This window comes from Diplotaxodon limnothrissa, linkage group LG8 (genome assembly GCF_057381915.1).
Source record: "Diplotaxodon limnothrissa isolate DT_005_m linkage group LG8, D_limnothrissa_male_GT1.1, whole genome shotgun sequence".
Lineage (NCBI taxonomy): Eukaryota > Metazoa > Chordata > Actinopteri > Cichliformes > Cichlidae > Diplotaxodon > Diplotaxodon limnothrissa.
In genome coordinates this window covers 19,632,142-19,652,240 of record NC_140603.1, presented here as the reverse complement: position 1 = coordinate 19,652,240, position 20,099 = coordinate 19,632,142, and the positions used below count along the sequence as shown (strand labels likewise).

General features: G+C 39.1%; 2 protein-coding genes across 2 annotated transcripts in view; one reads left to right on the top strand and one right to left on the bottom strand.

Annotated features, from left to right (window-relative positions):
• LOC146626784 (SH3 and cysteine-rich domain-containing protein 2-like) overlaps positions 1 to 1,487 on the top strand; it is a 38,607-nt gene extending 37,120 nt beyond the window's left edge. The window contains exons 10-11 of the mRNA XM_085360792.1: positions 1,003 to 1,140; positions 1,389 to 1,487. Of these exons, the coding sequence (XP_085216918.1) occupies positions 1,003 to 1,140; positions 1,389 to 1,487 (237 nt within the window). The remainder of the gene's footprint in view (positions 1 to 1,002; positions 1,141 to 1,388) is intronic.
• A 16,125-nt stretch (positions 1,488 to 17,612) lies between these two features.
• Positions 17,613 to 19,836, bottom strand: LOC146626783 (large ribosomal subunit protein eL19). The gene is made up of 6 exons (XM_085360790.1): positions 19,789 to 19,836; positions 18,705 to 18,811; positions 18,493 to 18,615; positions 18,172 to 18,292; positions 17,966 to 18,076; positions 17,613 to 17,876 (listed from the first exon to the last, which is right to left on the bottom strand). The coding sequence occupies exons 1-6, from the start codon at positions 19,791 to 19,793 to the stop codon at positions 17,750 to 17,752; spliced, it is 594 nt and encodes a 197-aa protein (XP_085216916.1). The 5' UTR covers positions 19,794 to 19,836; the 3' UTR covers positions 17,613 to 17,749.
• Between the last annotated feature and the right edge of the window lie 263 nt (positions 19,837 to 20,099).

The following is a 20,099-nucleotide window of genomic DNA, read 5'->3' as shown; positions in this document are numbered from 1 at the left end:
TTTAATGAGACGGCAGGCGATTTTAACCTTGACCAGCAGAAGGACAGACAAATCTTCACATAACAAAACATCAGGGAAAAGTAAAAGCTTGTCTTACCCGACACGGTGGCAGCAGAGGAACTATTTTCCTGCGGCTAATTTTAGTTAACGAAGAAGCCTCAATTAAATGAATGAAAAGATCATCAAGGGGCTCATTTAAAATTGACTGTAAATAAATATTTTTGTTGGATTTTTCTATTTTCCTTCTTAAAGAGTACAAACCAAATTACTTCAGAAAACAATATTTGTGACTTGATTTAAACGCAGTACAATTCTTCATTCAGAATGTGTTTAAACTGATTCAGGACAGTCTAGTGACTTCAGCTACAAATGCACAAACAGTGCTACTGTTATTTCAACAAAAAAAACAAAAAAAAACATACAAACCACCTTCCAAAAGAGATACTTACACTCTGCAGAAATCTGCTGTTTCCCTTTTATATATGCTTTCAGTTTAAGCAAGGACTCAGCCAAGCCAGCAAAATGGGTAAATTTTGAGTTGTGCAACTCCAGCATTCCATTCCTGGGTTTTGTATGCTTGTGTGCCAGAGTCTCTGAAGAGAATAGCAGGGGATTAGGGTTTCACAAATACAAAAATGCTTTTTGGTCTAGTGGCTGTGTTGCTAATTAGGGAACAAAAACTCAGAAATCTCTTTTTAATTCCAGATTTCTTGCTAATTGTGACGGTTCATTCTAATTCATTTTTCTTATTGTGCTACAAATGTGATGCTTATTTGAGGGCTGCAGAGGAAGCTGCCTCTGAATAACATACTCGTGTTGGAACATAAGCGGACATGATATGAAATAATTTACCTTAAGCGAGTGAGCAAAGTTGAGTGAAAACCCAGTGAGTGAGATCTATTTTTATACTACAACCAGTGCAGACCTTTTTTTCCTCTCTGTTTAGACTAACGGGCTAAATGTTTGTGCATGTGTGTGTCCTTGGTTGGGTGTGTTTGCCAGGGGAAAAGCAGAAACAAGGTGGGATTTTTTCCGGCCAACTTTGTGCAGCGTATCCGCCCTGGTGAGAGGGTGTGGAAGGTCACTACTGGTTTCCACGGCAACCGAGACAAAGGCCAGATGACTGTGAAAGAGTCCCAGGTGAGACTGTAAAATACACACAGTTTCTCTTGCACGCTGAAAGCCTTTTCAAAATCTATGCAAATGAATGCAAAAAACTGCTGAGATTACCGAGGACTGCATGTTATGACTGTTTTTTTTTTTTTGTTTTTTTTTGCCTCAGTCCAGAAACTCACATATATTTATTTATTTTTATTTCACTTGCCCTTCCACCTGCTCCATTGTCCTCTCTTCTTGCCTTTCCTCACCGTCTGACTCTCCCTCTGCAGATCTGTATCGGGAAGAACGAGGAGATTGACGGCTTCCTCCGGCTGAGCAGCGGGAAGAAGAGGGGCCTGGTTCCTGTGAAGTGTCTGCTAGAAATATGACGGTGCTGCTTTCGCCTTGACCCTCATTTTGTTACAGTGATGGAGGAATACTCAGGAGTGTTTAGCCAACACCTCACTGACCACCAACCACCCGCCTCCATCTCAAAAATGTGGCAGTGAAAGCAGTGTGAGTGGAAGATAACTCACAACTTTGCTTTTTACCGCAGTTTAAGACCTAAAGGATGCAGGGGCTTCCTTGCAATTATTTAGAGCTACTTTTCTTGTAGCACAGCTTTCCTTTTTTATACCCTCACAAATGAAATGTAGCATTATGTGGAAGAGGATAAGTGTGCAGGAAGTCTGGCTACCTCAATAGCCATCTCCATTGGCCATCTGTTTGTGAGAAAGAAGAGAGGACTTTTTAATTATGATGTCGAGGCTTGTCCAAGCCTAAAGAGACATTGTAAGCAAACTATCTTAATGTCATTGTTTTTGTAGAGGAAACGAGACATTGTGAAAGTCTGTAGCTGTTTATTGTGGTGCGTTGTGCAAACACACTGTCTGGCTGTTTGTTTGAAACCCTGTTAAACCGCCTGGATTTGATAGATTTAGCTGAGAATTTAAACCATATTTGGATGTCCACACTGCAGCTCTATATGAGCACATTTTACATCATGATATGGATATGTGTCACTTCTGCTCCGAGTAGAAAAAGATTCAGGTATTACATAATATATAAAAGTAAGTCTTCTCGGCTACATCTTTTATTAATGACACACACAGATTCTGAGGTTTTTACATTTCAGACTGCTCTCCGGTGATTGGAATATCGTACATTTGTGCTCTTCACAGCTCTGATGTGACAAATGCTTTACGTGCACCTCGGGGAGTTTCTTTGTCAGTGTGCCCTTCAGTCGCACTTTCTTTACACACACAGATTTCATAATTCACTCTGTTCAGTGTAGCGTTAAAAACCATCCACTAGAATCTGCTTTCTTCATCATATAAACACCAAGCCATGTCTATCTGTATGTAATGTCCTGTAATATTTGCGGTCATATCTAGTTGTGTACTTCAGCATGAGGATGGTGTCAATGTTAGGACTTTTTGATGTGCTTGCTTTTCCTCCTGGACAGAGCAGAGCAAAGAAATAATCCAGGATGATTTATTAAACTCTTCCAACTTTCAGTCTCTCAGACACTCAAAAGTTTATGTTATTTTAAATCAATGGCAAGTTTCTCCCAGCACACATAAGTGATAAGTATTAAAGAGAGACCAGGGTTAGGAAAAAGACTAAATCACCTCACGACACTTGGTTTATTGCTCTGTCATTTGAAAACAATAAGGCAGTCACGGACTGCCTTTGTTGTGGCAATAACTGTAAATACAATTATGACAGTATTTGTAAATAGCCTTAAAAATATTGTATATAGCGGCTCTGAATAGCACTCTGGTTAAGAGGTTTGCAGCTATCCAGGACCCAACTAAGGGCATTAATTTCAGTTACAACTTACAGGAAATTACTATTTATTGTCTTACTTACCTATGTATGCATCTCTTTGCTCAATTAACAACTACCCCTGTCAGCACAAGTCTTTTCAGATACTATGCACAACAGTTCTAGTCACTCACCTTATTTTATACTCTGCTTATTTCCAGTGTATCCACACGTGTGTCGGTGTGCTTTTGCAAGGATTTGAATTTGGACTTGCTTTTACATCTTGAATTAGTCTGTACCATGCTACTCTTAAACATTATCCTCACTGACTAGAACCAAAATTGGCTCAGGATCAGTATTACCAGGTGAATCTAAAATCTAAATGCGCACTACCAGGCTAGTTCTCTGCATGGCTAGCTGCTCTGTGACCTTCACAGCTCTCAATAAAGTTAAATGAACTCTAAAATGCTGTGTCTTTTTGTCTTTGTTATCCAATTTTGTGCTTTCAGTTTGAAGTCAGCAATAGTTGTGGAGAGTAAATATTTGGTAGTATAACCTATTTCTCTGCGACTCTTTGGTTTTATCACTAAAGGCAGAAAATTGCTGCTTTAATTTAGTGCTTTTAACTCTTGACCAAAATGTTGACTCTTCTCAGTGCACTTACATTTATCACTAAATATCAGGGACCCTTATGTTGACATAAAGATTAAATCTAGCTGTTTTTTTTAACTCATAAATGTTCACTTTTACAAGAGGGCTAGTGCTTTAGGAAGGATTTGGGTCATTTCCTGAAGAAGTAGCATGGACTGCACATGAAAAATTGATTCAGCTCTGTTGCAAAGAGGCATCAACATCACAGGCGTGTTGGACTGGTCCTCTTCCTTGTCTTGAATTTCTAGAATTTAAATGTAGCTCATCTGACTGTGTTGTTCAATAATTTATTAATAATCGAATGAATATTAGCTAAAGGTTTATAGTAAACTGTAATTGTCTTTGCTAGTGAGGCCTTGAGCAACGATTTTAAGAAAATGCTAACAAGCTTGTGTTTATAATGGATAGCCTTAGCATGCTACATTAGCTAATTTCTACATAACACAAAGCTAAAGCCAGTGGGAATGCTGCCAATTTTGGCTGCTATTAGGAGAAGAAGGCAGGAGTAAATCCCTTTTTCTAAGTAACACTCCTATAAAATATAAGAGTGTTACTTAGAAAAAGCAACCTAACAGTCATTAGATTAGCTTACATGCTCTGGTGATCACAAGTACTTGCTGAGATATTTATTTAAAGCTGAAAGTATTCGCTATAACTTTACATTTACTGAGTAATCTTGCACATAAAATTGATACCATTCACCCAAATAGAATGTCTCCATTCATGGCCACATCACTGAAGTACATTGAGAGCTTTGATTTAAAGTGACGACTGCTTGTTCTTAAAGACCATGAATGATGTGATTAACTCCCAATAAAATTAATTGGTGACGGAGGGGCTGCTGGCCAACTATATACTAAGCAGGCATAGAGAGTGTTGTGTGTCTACGAATGTGTTACGGTTGTGCGTGTGTCCCTGCTGTAGAGCCAGGAACATTTCTCAAACCATGACCCAGTTCTGTTATCAAACTGGATCAAATGTGATTTTCATCTCTGCAGAGAAGGAGACTGAAAAGTGTGCGACTGGCAGTACATCAAGCCGCGCATACATTTCATAAAAATTGCTGACTGTGGTGCTCCGACACTGCTCTCCGCTTACTGTACCACTCTGCTCTCTCTCTCTCTTTCATTATAATGAGCTGAGGAAGTTGAAGCCTTTTTTTAAATTCTCTTTGTGTGGCTCAAGCAGCAACAACAAACCAAGGATGCACAGCTTAGTGGCCGTGTCTTCCTTAACAAATCATTTTCACTTTGCTTTCACGCAACATCCATCAACATCAATGCTGAAGTGTTCAGTTTGGGCGGCCATAATTCTACACCATGTACATAAAAGAGGTTGCTCCTAGCCCCAGAAAATGATATGAAATGGCTCATTAAATGTGTGATAGGTTATACAATCATGTCTCATCCTGTAGATTTCACACTTACTTCTATGCATCTTTAAAAAATGAGCAGCAGCAGCTGGGCAGATGCACAGCAGGGGCGATGAACACAGCACACGGGGCGTTGACGGGAAGAAGGAATATAACAATAATGCCAATTTTAGAAGAAAATCCAAGCTCAAAATAGCAATTGATAATAAAGGCAGGCAGGAGAAAAGGAATGCACTGTCAGTTGAAAATAAAGCTTTCTGGCGCTTGCTGACACCTTACAAACCCCTGCATCAAATACACAAAATAAAAATAATCTCCAATCCCTCACTTCCACTAAGTCTACAGGCGAGGATATTAACATATGAATCTGTGGAAGGTTTGCACCATGAAATTATCACTTCAGTTTACGAATTACACATTTTAACAGCCCACCTTGTGGATGTAGTTCAGCCAGTCAGCTCAAGTGGTGCACATATATTATGTAAAACTTACACAGAGTGGTTTCTTGAGCTGGGGATCAAGTGCTGAGCATCACTGGCAGCGTAGCACAAAAACAAAGTGGCCAAAGTGCTCACACCTATATTCCCTTAAAAAACAAAGTTTCTGGAAAGCTCTATGTACAGAACTGTGAAAAAGTAAGTACACCCCATGATCCATGATTCAGTAGCTTGTAGAACCACCTTTAGCAGCAATAATGTAAAGTAGTTGTTTTCTGTATGACTTCATCAGTCTCTCACTTTGCTGTAGAGGAATTTTGGCCCGCTCGTCTTTGCAGCATTGCTGCAGTTCATTGAGATGTATGGAGATGTGTTCATGCACAGCACCGCAGCATTTCAGTTGGGTTAATGTCTGGACTTTGACTGGGCCATTGCACTGCCTTGGTTCTGTTGTAGATTTGCTTGTTTGCTTAGGATCATTGTCCCATTGCGTGACCTAATTTGCTTCAGTTGTCCAGCACATGGCTTCGCATTTGATTCTGTAAATACTTTGGTATACAGAGGAAATCCAGTGATCGGAAAGTGCCCAGGTCACGTAGCTAGAAAACCAACCCAAATCATCACCCCTCCACCACCGTATTTGACAGTTGATAGTGGCCAGTAGTGGCCAGAAATCTCCACTTTGGTCTCGTCTGTCTAAAGGATGTTGTTCCTGAGGTATTGCTGTTTGTTAAGATGCAGCTTTGCAAACTTGATCCATGCTTCCATGTTTTTCAGAAAGAAGAGGATTACTCCTGACAGCAGTTCTAAATGAGCTATACTTTTTCGGTCTTCTTCTAATTCTGTCTTGAACTTTAATATTTAACATGCTAACTCAGGCCTGTAGAGACTGAGGTGTAGCTCTTTTTTTTCTTCTGAGCATTGTACTCTTTGACCTTGGGATGAATTTGTTGGGAATTCTTTTTTAGAGGGTGCAAGACACTTGCTGATGATCGGTTAATCATAGACATTTGATTAGGAGGGTCTGGCTGTTACCCTCTTAATTCCTATGGAAGCAGTAATGTTTCATATAACTGCACAGAGTTTTGCATTAGACTATTTACAAAGTATCCACTGAGCAAACGCAACATGTATGTTTGCAACTAGTAGGAGTAACTTGTTTTTGACTGTTATCAGCTTTAGACTAGGATGTAGGATTCATTTGTTTATTGAAAATTCTCTTAGAAGACATTGGAACCTCCTTCACATAAACCTTTTTAACAGTTTACAGACAGCAAAAAGAGTTAGCTTACTGTATGAACCTTTAAATTAGTGTGTAAAACGCCTTCACAAACAGTGGCTTACGTTACAATTTGATCACTATTTATACTCACTCATGCACTGTTGTTACAAGCAGGGATGGGTACCGGACCGGTGCCATCAGTAACCAGACCGAAAAGCAGCGCACATTTCAGTGCTTTATTTCGGTGGGGTTTTTTTCCTGAGCTGTGATACACTTTAGATTCTAGCCAATCATTTTACGTTTCCGAAGATAGTAGGCGGGCCCAGGTACGTACGTTCTTTTAGAGCAGAGCTACAGATTAAAAATGACGAAAAAGGCGAAGCGGTCAAAAGTCTGGCTGTACTTCACAGCAAAAGATGCAAACTCAGCAGCCTGCAACAAGTGCTTTCGTGTATAATTTACGTTGAGTAGGCTCACCACGTTATTACATTAATGCATGTAAGGTGAACTAGCAAACATCATCATAGCTACATGCAGCTGTCTTCTTGTTTGATGGCAGATACTCCCTTCACCCTGGCCAAAAAGGCTAAAATGACCAAAGAAAAAGTGGAAAACAGCTAAACATGAGAGGTTTTTGGACAAAGTTTGTTTTTTCCATTGTTTAAGCACTGCTTCCAGCCAAGAGTGATACCATATATGCCCTATAGCTGGAGAAAAGGCTAACATTGTTATCTTTACAAAAAAACAGCTGAACATGAGAGGTTTTTGGACCAATTTTGTGTTCTCCATTCTTTAAGCACCGGTTCGAGCACCATTTAAGCACTGGCACCGTTTCAAAAGTACCGATTTGGCACCGGTATCGGATAAAACCTAAACGATACCCATCCCTAGTTACAAATGATGGTATCTCTTGGATTTGGCTTTGCTAGGAATACAGTGTGCACCAAGTTCTGAGAAATTTCCATTTAAACATCTGCAACTGCAAAGTTGGTGATCTTTATGTTTTCTGATAGCTTGCCATTAAAAGCAGTGTGCTTGTAGTTATGTGAATAACAAAATAGGCTGCAGAATATAGCAATTTTAAATAAAAGGAGAACTATCCTTGGTTTAAGCATGTGCTTAAATCTCATCCTTTATCATATAGCAAAACTTCTTGTTCTCAAAGAAGTACACAAAATAAAAATATGTACAGCAGTCTTACAAATCATTAAAAATGTAATAACAGCATGTCTGTCGTGTGTGTTATGTTTCTCTCCTCCTGTCTGTCATATGCAGTCAACACCCCATTGTTAAAATCGTGTTTACATTCAGACCCACAGCCAACTGCACCATTAAAAATGGAGAAGGTACACGGAGGCTGCATGTTTAATGCATGGTCTCATCTCCTGGTACTGAGGCTACCTCCGCTTTTTCAGGATGCTGCTTGCACAAACACACTTTTAGTGACAGGAATGAGCATCACATGGCAAAGTCCTGAGGTAAAAGATGGCACAATGAGTTCAAGAGCTTTAAGTCTAGTGGAAAGTCTCGGAGTAGATCTCAGAGGTTGAACAGGATAGACAACGTAGGCCTGGGGGGTGACACATGAAAGCTGTCTTTGAAGCACGCTACACTGGGAATGGTAGATTTAAGGAATCACATATGCCCCTTTGCCTCTATTGACGAACTATTTCAGGGAGGCCCTGGGTGATTTACTCGTTATTCTAGTACATAATAAAAAGGAGATCAAGCAAGTTTTATGTATGAGGAATTGATTAAGCATTAAACCAGCGCACTGTGAACAGTTTCCATAATGGTCCACGGCATATAATCCCGAAATGACCGCCTACCAGCCCCTCACAGCCAGACTACAGGAATGATTATATTTATAGTTACATCGTTTAAATGTAATGATAATAAGGAATGCATAAGCTGTTTAAACTAAAAGAATTTACTATTGAAAAAGTATTTTCTGGTTGTAGGTGTGGCTACCTATCTCCCCCAGTCCTGTGAGCTGGGGTAAATATCTACGCCGGATGCCGGTTTGTGTTCCAGATGGCTGTTTCTTTGCCTATGACAGATGTTTCTCTGAATTAAGCCCATGACACCAAATGAAAACAAAACACTGTGTTCCACTCTTGCAGATCCACCCCACCTCCACACCTGCTCTCAGGCTCTTGCTCCACACTGTCACTCCACAGCTGCATGGTGTAAGAGGATTAAACTCCACAGCACTTCACCCAATGCACTCTTTAATCAGTGATCACAATCTCTTTTTTTCTCTCCCTCTCTTACCTCTCTGTGTTTAGCCTTCAGGCTGTAATGTAGCTTTGATATGACTGATGGCTTCATGACTTGTATGGAAAAGGAAAATCTTGGGAGGTCAAGCAGGACATGAGGACATGGATTGGAAGGACAGTGTTTTTATTTATCAATTTCTTTTGATCAAAAAGGTTATATTCCAACACTACAGCAGCAGCTCTGCATAAGTTACTCATTCATTTAAAATTGAGTTTCCATCTCCATAATCACTGTGTAAACACACTTTTTGTCACTTAAGTGTCCTGTTTTCCCAGTTACTTATTTCTATCCAGTTACAAAATTCTGCATTTATTTAACCATTGACATTCTGCCGTATAACATAACTATCAAAAAGCAAAAAGTGTCTCAGTGTAATCATATTTATCCCAAATCTAAAAAGGCAGGCTATTCAGTAAATTTAGAAAGTTTGACATTTAAACCAACAGAGTGGTGCCTTGAAATAAAAACCTTTTTAAATACATATTTCTGCACAACTACATTGGAGGAAATAATTATTTGATCTCCTACCAAATTTGTTTAGTCACTTACATTTTAATAGATACAGAAAATCAACTACAAATCCAGAAAAAACGCATTTCATAAAAGTTATGAATTGAATTGTGTGTCATTGAGTGAAATAAGTATTTAATAGTCCATTAAAGGGAAACTACCATAAGAAAATAGAGACTCACAAATTCAGGAGGGAATCAAATCATTATTTCCCCTCACTGTATGACCTAAAACAAAACTAGATTTTAACATAGATAGACAAAGGGAAACAAGTTAAACCAAAAAATATACTTTCATTCATTTATTTGGGAAAATATTTCAAAACATTGATTTTATTCTTCTTTGCATATTTATTTTGTTATTAGTAGAAACATGGCCTACTTTTAAAATCATGGAAAAAAAAAATTTTAATTTCTTGATATAATTTAAAATAAATTGTTCCTGTAATTATGACAGCTCAGATGCAGTAAATGCTGAAAGCATCTCTTTTGGTCTCAACAACAACGACTTGGACAGGAAGCGGCGTTCTTTCTCCTTACAGTCCTGCACAAACACCGTTGTTGATTAGTGTTCCTGTGATTGTGAACTCATAAACATGAACATTAACCAATGTGAGAAAGAAACTCACGTGTTTCTATGTGTTCCTTTGTGACATCCCAGACTGTTATACCGCTCACTCTTAGCGTGTTCTTTGTTGGTCGACCACTTCTGTGGAGAATCAATGCATTGAATTTCTGCATTTCAGTCTGTCTGACTGTGAACTGACAGAGATCGAACTTTTTAGAGAACAAAATAAAAAAATGTCTGGAGATGGTTCTGTAAAGCCAACAACCCTTTTTCTGAAGACTAACTTGTGTTAAAGTAGGATTTTTGTTTTTTCCATGTTTATGCAGCAAACTTTCATCCACCACTAAAAACTTAATTTTAATTTAATTTTACACTATTTATTCAAACAGTCATAAAGACATGGTAAAAAAAATAAAGGACATCCTCTGTTGAATTTCAAGTTTTTACCACCATGTCTTAAAATATAATAAATAAAATAATCTTAAAATTAAGTAAAATTAAGTAAATAGAGCTGCCAATAAACAACAAGACGTGACATACTACATTTATTTATTTAACAAATTGTGAGCCAAAAGGCTGAAACAGTATATGAAAAGCTAAGTACTTTCTCCAAAAGTGGAGATTTTTGTCTATAATGCATAGAACCATGTTTGGAGTAAACCAAATGCAGCGTATCAGCACAAACACCTTCACCAACTGTGAAGCACGGTGGTGGAGGGGTCATGATTTGGGTTTGTTCTGGAGCCATAAGACCTGGGCACCTTGCAGTCACTGAATTGAACATGAATTCCTCTGTATATCCTAGAGTCAGATGTGAGACCATCTGTCTGACAACTAAAGTTTGGCCAAAATTGGGTCATGCAACAGGACAATCATCCCAATCACAGCATCAAACCTACAGCAGAAATCCATAAATGAACACCAGCAATCTGATATGGTTTCCGAAAGAGACTCAGGCACAGGCCAGGGTATTCCTTTAAGCGAAGAACAGTGCGTTTATTCACAGTGAACACAATCACCAAGTGGCTATGTACAACGTGCAGGGGAAACGGGTCCGGGTCGCCAGGGTCCGTGGGAAACAGGGTTAGGGGAAAAGGTGCTCCACACTTTCTGTACAAAAGCTCCTCCTCAGTCACTCCTCTCAGAATCCGGTTCCAAAAACGATCTAAACACAAAAGGTCGGGTTAGCGGGATAATAACAAAGGGCTTTCAAGATACAGGTTGGCAGATACACAAGTTTGACTGACGCTGATAGTTCAACGATCCAGCGAAGACTAGTGCAGACTCGCCATCTTAAGTAGTGCAGTAATCAGCTGGGATCAGCGGCCGGTGCGCTGATGAGAGCAGGTGTGTGGGCCAGCAGCGGGAGCCCGCAATGAGCGTCGCCGCGGCGAGAGAGAGAGAGAGAGAGAGAGCAAACAAACCACAAACATATTGCCTAATAGAGGGTCGACCAGCGGGGCACAGGGACCATGACACAAACCTCAATGACCGGAAGGAATGTTGTAACAAAAAGTGGGCCAAAAGACTGAAGACTGAAAGACCAAAGGCCAAAGACTGAAAAAGTCATGCAGACAGGGTGCAACCCCCCCCCCACACACACCTTTTTTTTTCTTTTCTTTTTTTACATTGAATGTAATTTGATTACATTGCTTGAATTCTCTAAACTGGAGTCAAGAGTTGACAGATGTATTAGGTTACCAGGTGCTACTTCTTCCTCTTCACTGTGTCTATATTTCGCTACTACTAAATTTATATTATATCACAAAGTGAAGCACTGACATTGTTGATTTACAGTTTTGCCTAAGCTGTCTGTTGTGGGTTTCAAGGGCTGGATTAGAGTAGAAACTGTTTCTTTTATGTATTTATTTATTTAGTTTTTGATTAATTAACTGTTGCTCTGTAATTTTATATGTTGTTCGTAGCTATTAAAGGTTTCCAAGGCATATGAATCTTTTATGTGATAAAACATGTCAGAGTTTGGTTTTAACCAGTTGCTGTGCTTTGCTTGCAGCACTAAGACTTAAGAGCCTTTTGATCTAAGATGTTTCCTGCAGTCTTGTCATCTCAGCTGGACAGCTGTAATGTTTCTCTCAGCCAAACATGAGTGCGTTGCCACAGGTCCTCTTTATACCTCAAGTCCTAACCTCAGCCCTCTCTGCCTTTAAATGTTTTCCTAATCCAGCATGCTCTGAAATCTTAAAAGCATACTTCAAAATCCATTAAGTCACTGAGAAAAGGATTTGAAATCCACAGGACGAGTTTTCTTTGTGCTTTCTCTCTCCATGCTCTCACACACAGTGCATTTGTGCATCTGAAAATATAAATTTTTTATCTACTCCGCCTCAGCGCTTTCCTGTGCCTATATATATATATATAGCATTCTGTAACGTTTGTCTGGATCTATACTTTCATCTGAAAATATAGACCCAGAAAAACGTCACACAAACATCTATTGTTTACGTTACAACAGGCTTATTACAGTCAAACCCTCAGTTTATTGCTATTCCCACAAAAGATGCTGTAAAATGTTCGGTCCTGCTACAAATAGGATAGAAAAATTGATTCCATTCAGTTTAATGTGTGTCACAGACTTTGGGGTGTGTAGCGTCACAGAGCAGGGATGAGAGGATAAGTGGGACTGCTCTGTTTTGTTAATGATGCTTTGCTTGCTATCTGTTGCAGCTTTATCCCTCTCCTTATCCAAGTCAAAAACTCTGTTATGACAAACAGAAAGACGAAAAAGGAGAAGCTATTCAGCAGGCTGAAGAATCAGCTATACGGGGAAAGAGCTGGAGATAGGGCTAGCCTTACCTGGTATGTGTTTGGAAAGCTTCTAAGAAACAAGAGGACAGGAATGACAAATAAGGATCTAGTGAGAGGGCAAAGCAGGAATGCCGGGGGAAAAGCTAACTAGATTCAAAACATAAAAGACTCAGAACTCTCTGACTTTCATCAGTCATCACTTCCAAACAAACTCTTTCCTGAACTGCAGTCATCACTTTCAAATGAATGACTAAGCTGTGCTCACTTCCATCAGTTGACATGTTCTCTAATGACTGAAACCGATTTTCTCCAGCATTCAGATTTATAAAATTTACTTTACTAATATTCCCCGGCTGGTGTTTTCTGAGTCAGCTTGTTTTGCGTTCTTATGTTTTTTCTTCTTCTTTTTCTAATGAGTCCATCTGGCCCTCCAGCTCATGAACACAAACGATTTTCATACTTGGAAAAACTTGCTCAAAAATTATTTTGATGCCTTGGGTTTTTTCTGTGTGTGAATCTCATCATTTGACCTTTTCTGCAGCAAACCTTATTCGCTCATCTGAGCCAGTGTTGTCGCTGGCCTGTTGTTCACCTCATGATTTTAACCAGTTCCCACTTCAAAGACTTCTTTTCTTCCCATCCTCAATTGCGTTTATTTCTAAAGTGGAACACGTAACATATGTTTCTTCTGTAGATACTGTATCTCCTCTGGGGGCTCCAGGTACATATTGCTAAATGGGTTTAGGGCAGCAACAAATCCCTGTTAACAGTTTTGTGTTTTTAACTAAACAGCGAATTCATTAAATTGCACAGATTTCTTTTCCAAATGTGAGAAGATGAATCATCTGAACACTCAGCAGAAAACAGTTCCATTTTGCATTTTAATCAGTTATTGATAAATGACTTTATCTGACTCATTTATCATCAAATGAAGCTTTGAGTTTACTGCAGCTCAGATTCATTTTCCTCAGTTTTGCTATTAAGCTCTGTTTTCACTTAACCTGTCCATGTTTTTTCCAGATTATAATTGACAATTATATTTGTGCCTGATTGAGTCCTAAGAAGAGACTGACTCCTAAGGGCTAGTGAGGAGCTGCAGGGAAATGACATACAAGCATACACTCAGTGACCACTTTATTAGGTATACTTTGTTATGCTAGTCTAAGGTTGGACCCATTTTTGTCATCAGAATTGCCTTAAATCTCAAAGGAATAGATTCAACAAGGTACTACAAATATTCCTTAGAGACTTTGGTTCATGTTGAATTGATAGCAATAACAAAATATCCCTCGCACCATTATACCAACAGTAGCCTGACCTGTTGATATAAGGCAGGATGGAGCCATGCTTTCACGTAGGACAGGAAACATTTTTCCATTCTTCTGCTGTCCGATCTTGTAGCCTCAGTTTCCTGTTCTTAGCTAACAAGAGTGACAACCGGTGCAATCCTCTGCTGCTGTAGCCCATCAGCTTCAAAGTCATAGTTATAACCACTGCTTATTTAACTTACTGTCACCTTCCTATCAGTTTAATGCAGTCTAGCCTTAATTCTCCTCAACAAGGCTTTTCTCCCCAAAGAAGTGCAGCTCACTGGATATTTTCTCATTCTTGGACCATTCACTGTAAACCCTAGATATGGTTATTTGGGGGAAATCCCAGCAGAAAAGCAGTTTCTGAAATAACATCCTGATCCTTGGTTTGAACTTCAGCAGGTTGTGCTTCAAAAAGATTAGCCGATTAGATATTTGCATCAACAAGCATTTGAACAGCTGTACCTAAAAACATGGCCGGTGAGTGTATAACATAATGTATATGTTTTTCTTGTAGACTAGCATTTTACTTTAATCCAGGTTTTCCACAAGATAAGAAACATACAAGGAATAAAAACAGAGAAGAAGAGTGTAAGTGTGGCACAAAGAACTAAGAAAAGGGCAGCTAATGGTTTTGTCACAACAGCAGTGGTGTCAGTTAACACCACTGAGATTTCTCTCTCATATTTGAATCTAATTTCTTATCAAATTACAGACTGCAGCCTACAGTCTGCTTGATATGATGTACCCTGACCTCTAACTGGACACCTGAGAACCCAGTCTCCGTATGTAATCACACACTGTGCTTCACAGAGCAAGAAAACCAATAGATTAGTTAGAAGGCAAATAGAGGACATTCTCAGGTTAAAACAACTACAGTGTTCAAGGTGAGTCAGATGTCAGAGCAGTAAAATTATATAAAAGTTTTAGTAAAACTTTTCTTGCACACAAATTAAATACAGCCACTATTTTTAAAGATAAGCATGCTGGCGTTCCTGTTTCTGAAAACTGAAGAAAATGAATCATGATCTCTCCGTTGTTTGCAGGTCTGCCCTTGGTCTGATTGCGCCTAAGACATTTGGAAGTGTTTGATTAGAGCGGTCATGGATTGGAGTCTTCACACAGAAATAATTTTGAGGAGACATAAGCTGTCATATATCTGGTGTAAACGAAACAACAGAACACTTGTGATGATGCCGGCTGGCACACACCAAAAAATTCAAGGCAAACTTTTCAACCTGCTCTTTTCAGGAGCAGCATTTGACTGCTTTCTAGTAGTACTGCTAATTTGTGCACACAGGATCCCAGTAGATCATCAGCACAATCACTCTCGTCATATTATATTGCAATTTCTTTGATTCCTGGTGCATTTTGACATTGAGCTTTGTCTGGATGTCACTAAATGAGTGTGCGGCAGTGTGAAAGCGTAAAAGAGCAACCCCTGGTGTTAAGAAGACAGGCCTGAGGCGTATCTGTATAAGATCAGAGCGACTGCCTGTCTGATTGATTTATATCAGTGAGCACTGTTACAGTAATCCCTCCTATCAGTCAGCGAACGAGAATGAGAGAATTAGAGCTCCTGAATTCTTCCCTCGTGCTTTGTGTCTCTGTCAGTCTATAAACCAGAGTGATTAGGTAATAGAGTCCACTGAACATGTGGGAAGAGAAAATAAAAAATAATGTTGAAAAGGATTAAAAAGACGATGACTCGAACATTTTATATGTGACAGTGTTAATGTGTGGACTAACAGTCATTGTCTTTGTGATACAGAGGCTGACCGACAGTTTAGTATGCAGCAAAGAAGAGAACCAGTCCCACAGACGGTGGAAAGAGGGTAATCAAACAGGCGAAAGCAAAGTAATTCGTTTAGTCGTTAGATAACTGTTTTTATATTTTAAAATAATCTTACTTTAATCACTTTCATCTCCTCACTTCATTTGTTATGAAAGCCCTCCTGAACTCTTGAGTGTGCTCCATTTGTTTTGCCTGGGTTGAAGGCCAACTGTAATAAAGAGTGCTGCTTGGTTTCAGCTCATATTCCTCTCCTTATCTAATCCCATTAAGGCTCACGCTTCAGGAAATAGGAGTGCCTCCTGGTAATGAAGAAATACATTAACGGAGCTGCAAAATGGCTGTACAAAGGCGGTTTTCTCCTTCAGTAATCCCTGCGACATATTCCTGCAGAGCTCCCGTTTATTTATAAAGATCGTTTTGACTGTGCGGAGCAATTTGGTAATGACCGCATACAGCTGAAGTGCATTTTAAGCGAAAGTGTTGTGCATAACACTGCTTTGTGAGAAAATTAAACCAGGATATCAAGGTAAGCAAGTGAGTTATGCTGTATAAAAACCTTAATTCCAGCTACTCAAGGCCTTTGAAACCCAGACTGTAGATGTGAGGGCTCTTCACTGCCAGCTTCAAAAGCTTGAGTGTCCCATTGTTTATGCATGACTGTCAGTCACAGACATAGCAGCTTAAGAATAAGGAGGAGGTGGCAGAAAATTGTAAGTGACGAGTTTACATTCCAATAAAGTGTACAGGGATTATTTTTTGTTTTCCAGATTGCTGTATTTAAAATGATCTGAAATGCTGAGTGTGCTTTGGATAGTAAAAACTCCCCTTTCTCTCATGCACACACACTTGCACAGCACAGCAGCAGCCTGTCTGTCCCAGTTACCACAGGATGCATCTGTACACTTCAGTCACACCTTCTTCTGCATGCATGAAAAATGAAATCCTTCAAGGCTCAAGCAAGAAATAAGTGGATGTCTGGAGTGTCAGTAGCACAGGTTTAATGGGGCTAACGGTGGTTGTCTGAGCTTCTGCTACTTTGGTGCCTGCTTTCAGGAAAAATGAAGCAGGAAAATAATTTAAAATAAGAAGCTTTTACGGAGCAGACCATTGAGCATTTAATAATGCATGAGTTGCTTTACAAAGTTAATAGATTTTGTTATAGAATTACAGCCAGTTAATGTGAACACATTCCTTACAGGCCATCTTCAGAAAAATCCAGTATGGTGAGAGCTTCCTGTTACGTAACACTGCTCCTCACTATCAGCAGAGTCTGCATGGCATCCAACCCAAGCTTCAGATGCCCATACTCTAAGGATGAATATGACTTGAGAACATTTGCCTCAGCAAGGAAGTTACTATTTATAAATGTTCCCTTATAAAATATGTAATTTAACAGCAGCTAAATTGTTGCTACCTCTACCTTCCTAAAAATGCACAAATGCTTGCAGTGCTTTTGCTGAATGAACACAAATTCAACTGTAAGCTATATGTGGAAAAAGTGGAAGATCTTTGTTTGTTGTTACCAAGTTGCTTATCTACCATTTTTAATAATACCTTTGAGGAATACTGTGCTGTGTGATCAAGTTGCTGATTGAAAATGACTTTTTTTTTTTTCCAGTTCTCTTTCTAGTTTAATTTCCTCTGGCTAAAATGAGTAGACGTAGATGTATTTGGCACTCTGCTGCCACCTTTTGTAGTGTTCAGAGCATTACCTCAGAAGCATAGTTTGCTGTCTTTTCATAGCCATATTACAATATATATATGGCCATGTTAAAAGAAGAAAAGGGCTTCTCTCACCTCTGTTTATTCAGGTATATATAAATCATAATCAAAATGAAATATTTTCCAAAGTACTCTTTTCATGTCAAATCATTTTTAATATCAAGGCAAGAACATTACTGATGATATTTTCTCTTATCCACATTTATTCACAACCAAAAGCTGATCCTCACAAGATTTGAATACATTTTAGATTCACTTTTTTGTAGTTTCCTCCTCCTTTGATAAGTTCTTGATGATCTCTTCTTTCTTGGCCTGGAGACGCTCTTCTCTGCGTTTGCGGGCTTCTCTTGTCTTTGTGCGCCGGGCCTCGGCTTGGTCACTGCAGGACAGAAACAAATTAATTTCAGTGTATAAATGTTGCTGCGCTTGGAGTGAAATAATACAAGAAAAGAAGAAGTGGAAACGTACGCCAGGAGCTTCTTGCGAGCCTTGTCAGCCTTTAATTTGTGGATGTGCTCCATAAGGATGCGTTTGTTTTTGAAGACATTACCCTTCGCTCTTAGGTAGAGACTGTGGTACCTAGAAGACACAAAACATTACTCATCTATCAATGAAACTGACATAAAACCTTATTCATGATCAGTGAGTACATCAGTGATGACATTCACTCTTACATGTGCCTGTCAATTTTTTTGGACTCCCTGTAGCGACGAAGAAGACGTCGCAGAATTCTCATGCGCCGCATCCATGACAACTTCTCCGGCATACGAGCATTGGCCGTGCCCTTTCTCTTACCTGGAAAGAAAATTATATTACTGAAATAAAACTCTTATCTTACTCCAAGTTCATACTGAAACCACCACTACTTGCAGTTTCTATAAGCAGTCCTTAACATGTACACACCGCTTGATTTTATTTTCCCAAATACGCAATTATTAGCCACATTATTAGTGAAAGCAAATTTGGGGAAAGATAACAATAACCTAACTACTCACCATAACCCGTGTGACGTCCCTTGCGGCGTGCCAGTGTGTTCTTGCGGCAGCGTGCACGGGAATGAACAGTCACAGGTTTTCTGATGATCAGTCCATCCTTTACCAGTTTTCGTATCTGCTGGCCTGTAGCCCAAATAAAATTCATTTAAATAAAAGCGTAAATTTAAGGAGCCCAAAGCCTACTACATAAATCCACAAAGGAAACAACTCACGAGAGTTTGCGTTGGCAATCTCGTTGGTCTCGTTGGGGTCCAGCCACACTTTCTTTTTACCACAGCGCAAGACACTGGAGGCCAAGCGCTTCTGGAGCCTGAGCATGCTGGGAGAGCAAAATCATTATATAAGCACTGTTGGAAATAGTTTTTATTAAACTAAATTAAAAACAAACAAACAAAAACCCCAATATTACAGCAAGAAGAAGCGTATCATTTAATTTAGTTTAATCTAGTTTAGTCCAGTGAGGATATAATTTAGTAATAGAAATTATAATTCTATTACTAATTCACCCTGGCAGTTACAGAAAACATACATGAAAAAAATATGTCACATTCTACGTTTCTGTAGTACAATCTTATTTGTTAGGATGGAATAAACTTTGCCTACCCATAACCATTCAATTAAAAAGCACCCTCGATTGTGTTCATAAGCCATTTTTACTTCATACCTAATTTTTTATGCCTATACAAGAAGGTGTGACCTTGACCAGTTGAGCGCCTAACGCCAATATATCATTTAAATTATTTTCTTCGAGTGTCATAAACTAACTGTTACATAAATGGACAAATCAGCTACTGAACTCCCATTTGAGTGTTTTTTGATGAAAGGCTGTAAAAGATTGAAACGTCATTTGCTGACTTTTAGATGTGCAGTAAACTTGTTTGTTTACTGGTTGGTTTTCCACTTGGGAGAAGAAGACTGTAGCCCAAGTACCAAAACACATGACAACAAGTAACACCTCTACCTTGCCGAGATAATTGACTTTCATTATTAAATCTGTTTTATTTCACTCAATCCATTCGTCAGCTTGTTGAAAAAAAGTCAAAACACTGCAGTCTTTACAGCTGATGCCTGGCTCAGTAGACGGGCTGTCTTCTAACATGTTGTGACATGTCTCACTATATTAGCACGGTTTGCTTACCAACAAAGGCCATCAACGCATTCTGGTAGAAATGAGCGAATTCACTCAAAGTCATCTAGACAGTTCTCCCCGCTGTTTTAAATAAAAAGAATCTCTAACACTTCCTGCACTCTGCTTGGAAATGAAAAGCTTAATTAAATTTCAAATATACAGCTTACCTCATGGCTGCTGCTAGCTTGATAGAAACGAAGGAAATAGAATGTTTGTGACACTACCATTATAGCCATTGCCATGGGTGAGACAACTGTGGCTGTAATATATAGAAATGTAAATACAGCCAATGTTTATGAAGTGACAGAATAGTTAAATAATTAACTAATAATTAATACCAAATAATTAATAATCTTAATCTTTTGGCTTTGGTTTACTGCGTCTTAAAATAAGCCACAATAACCCTATTGATGTAGCACAGTGGTACGGTCCGATAAAATGCTTGTATCAATCCGCCCACTGGAGGGCGCGTTAACCC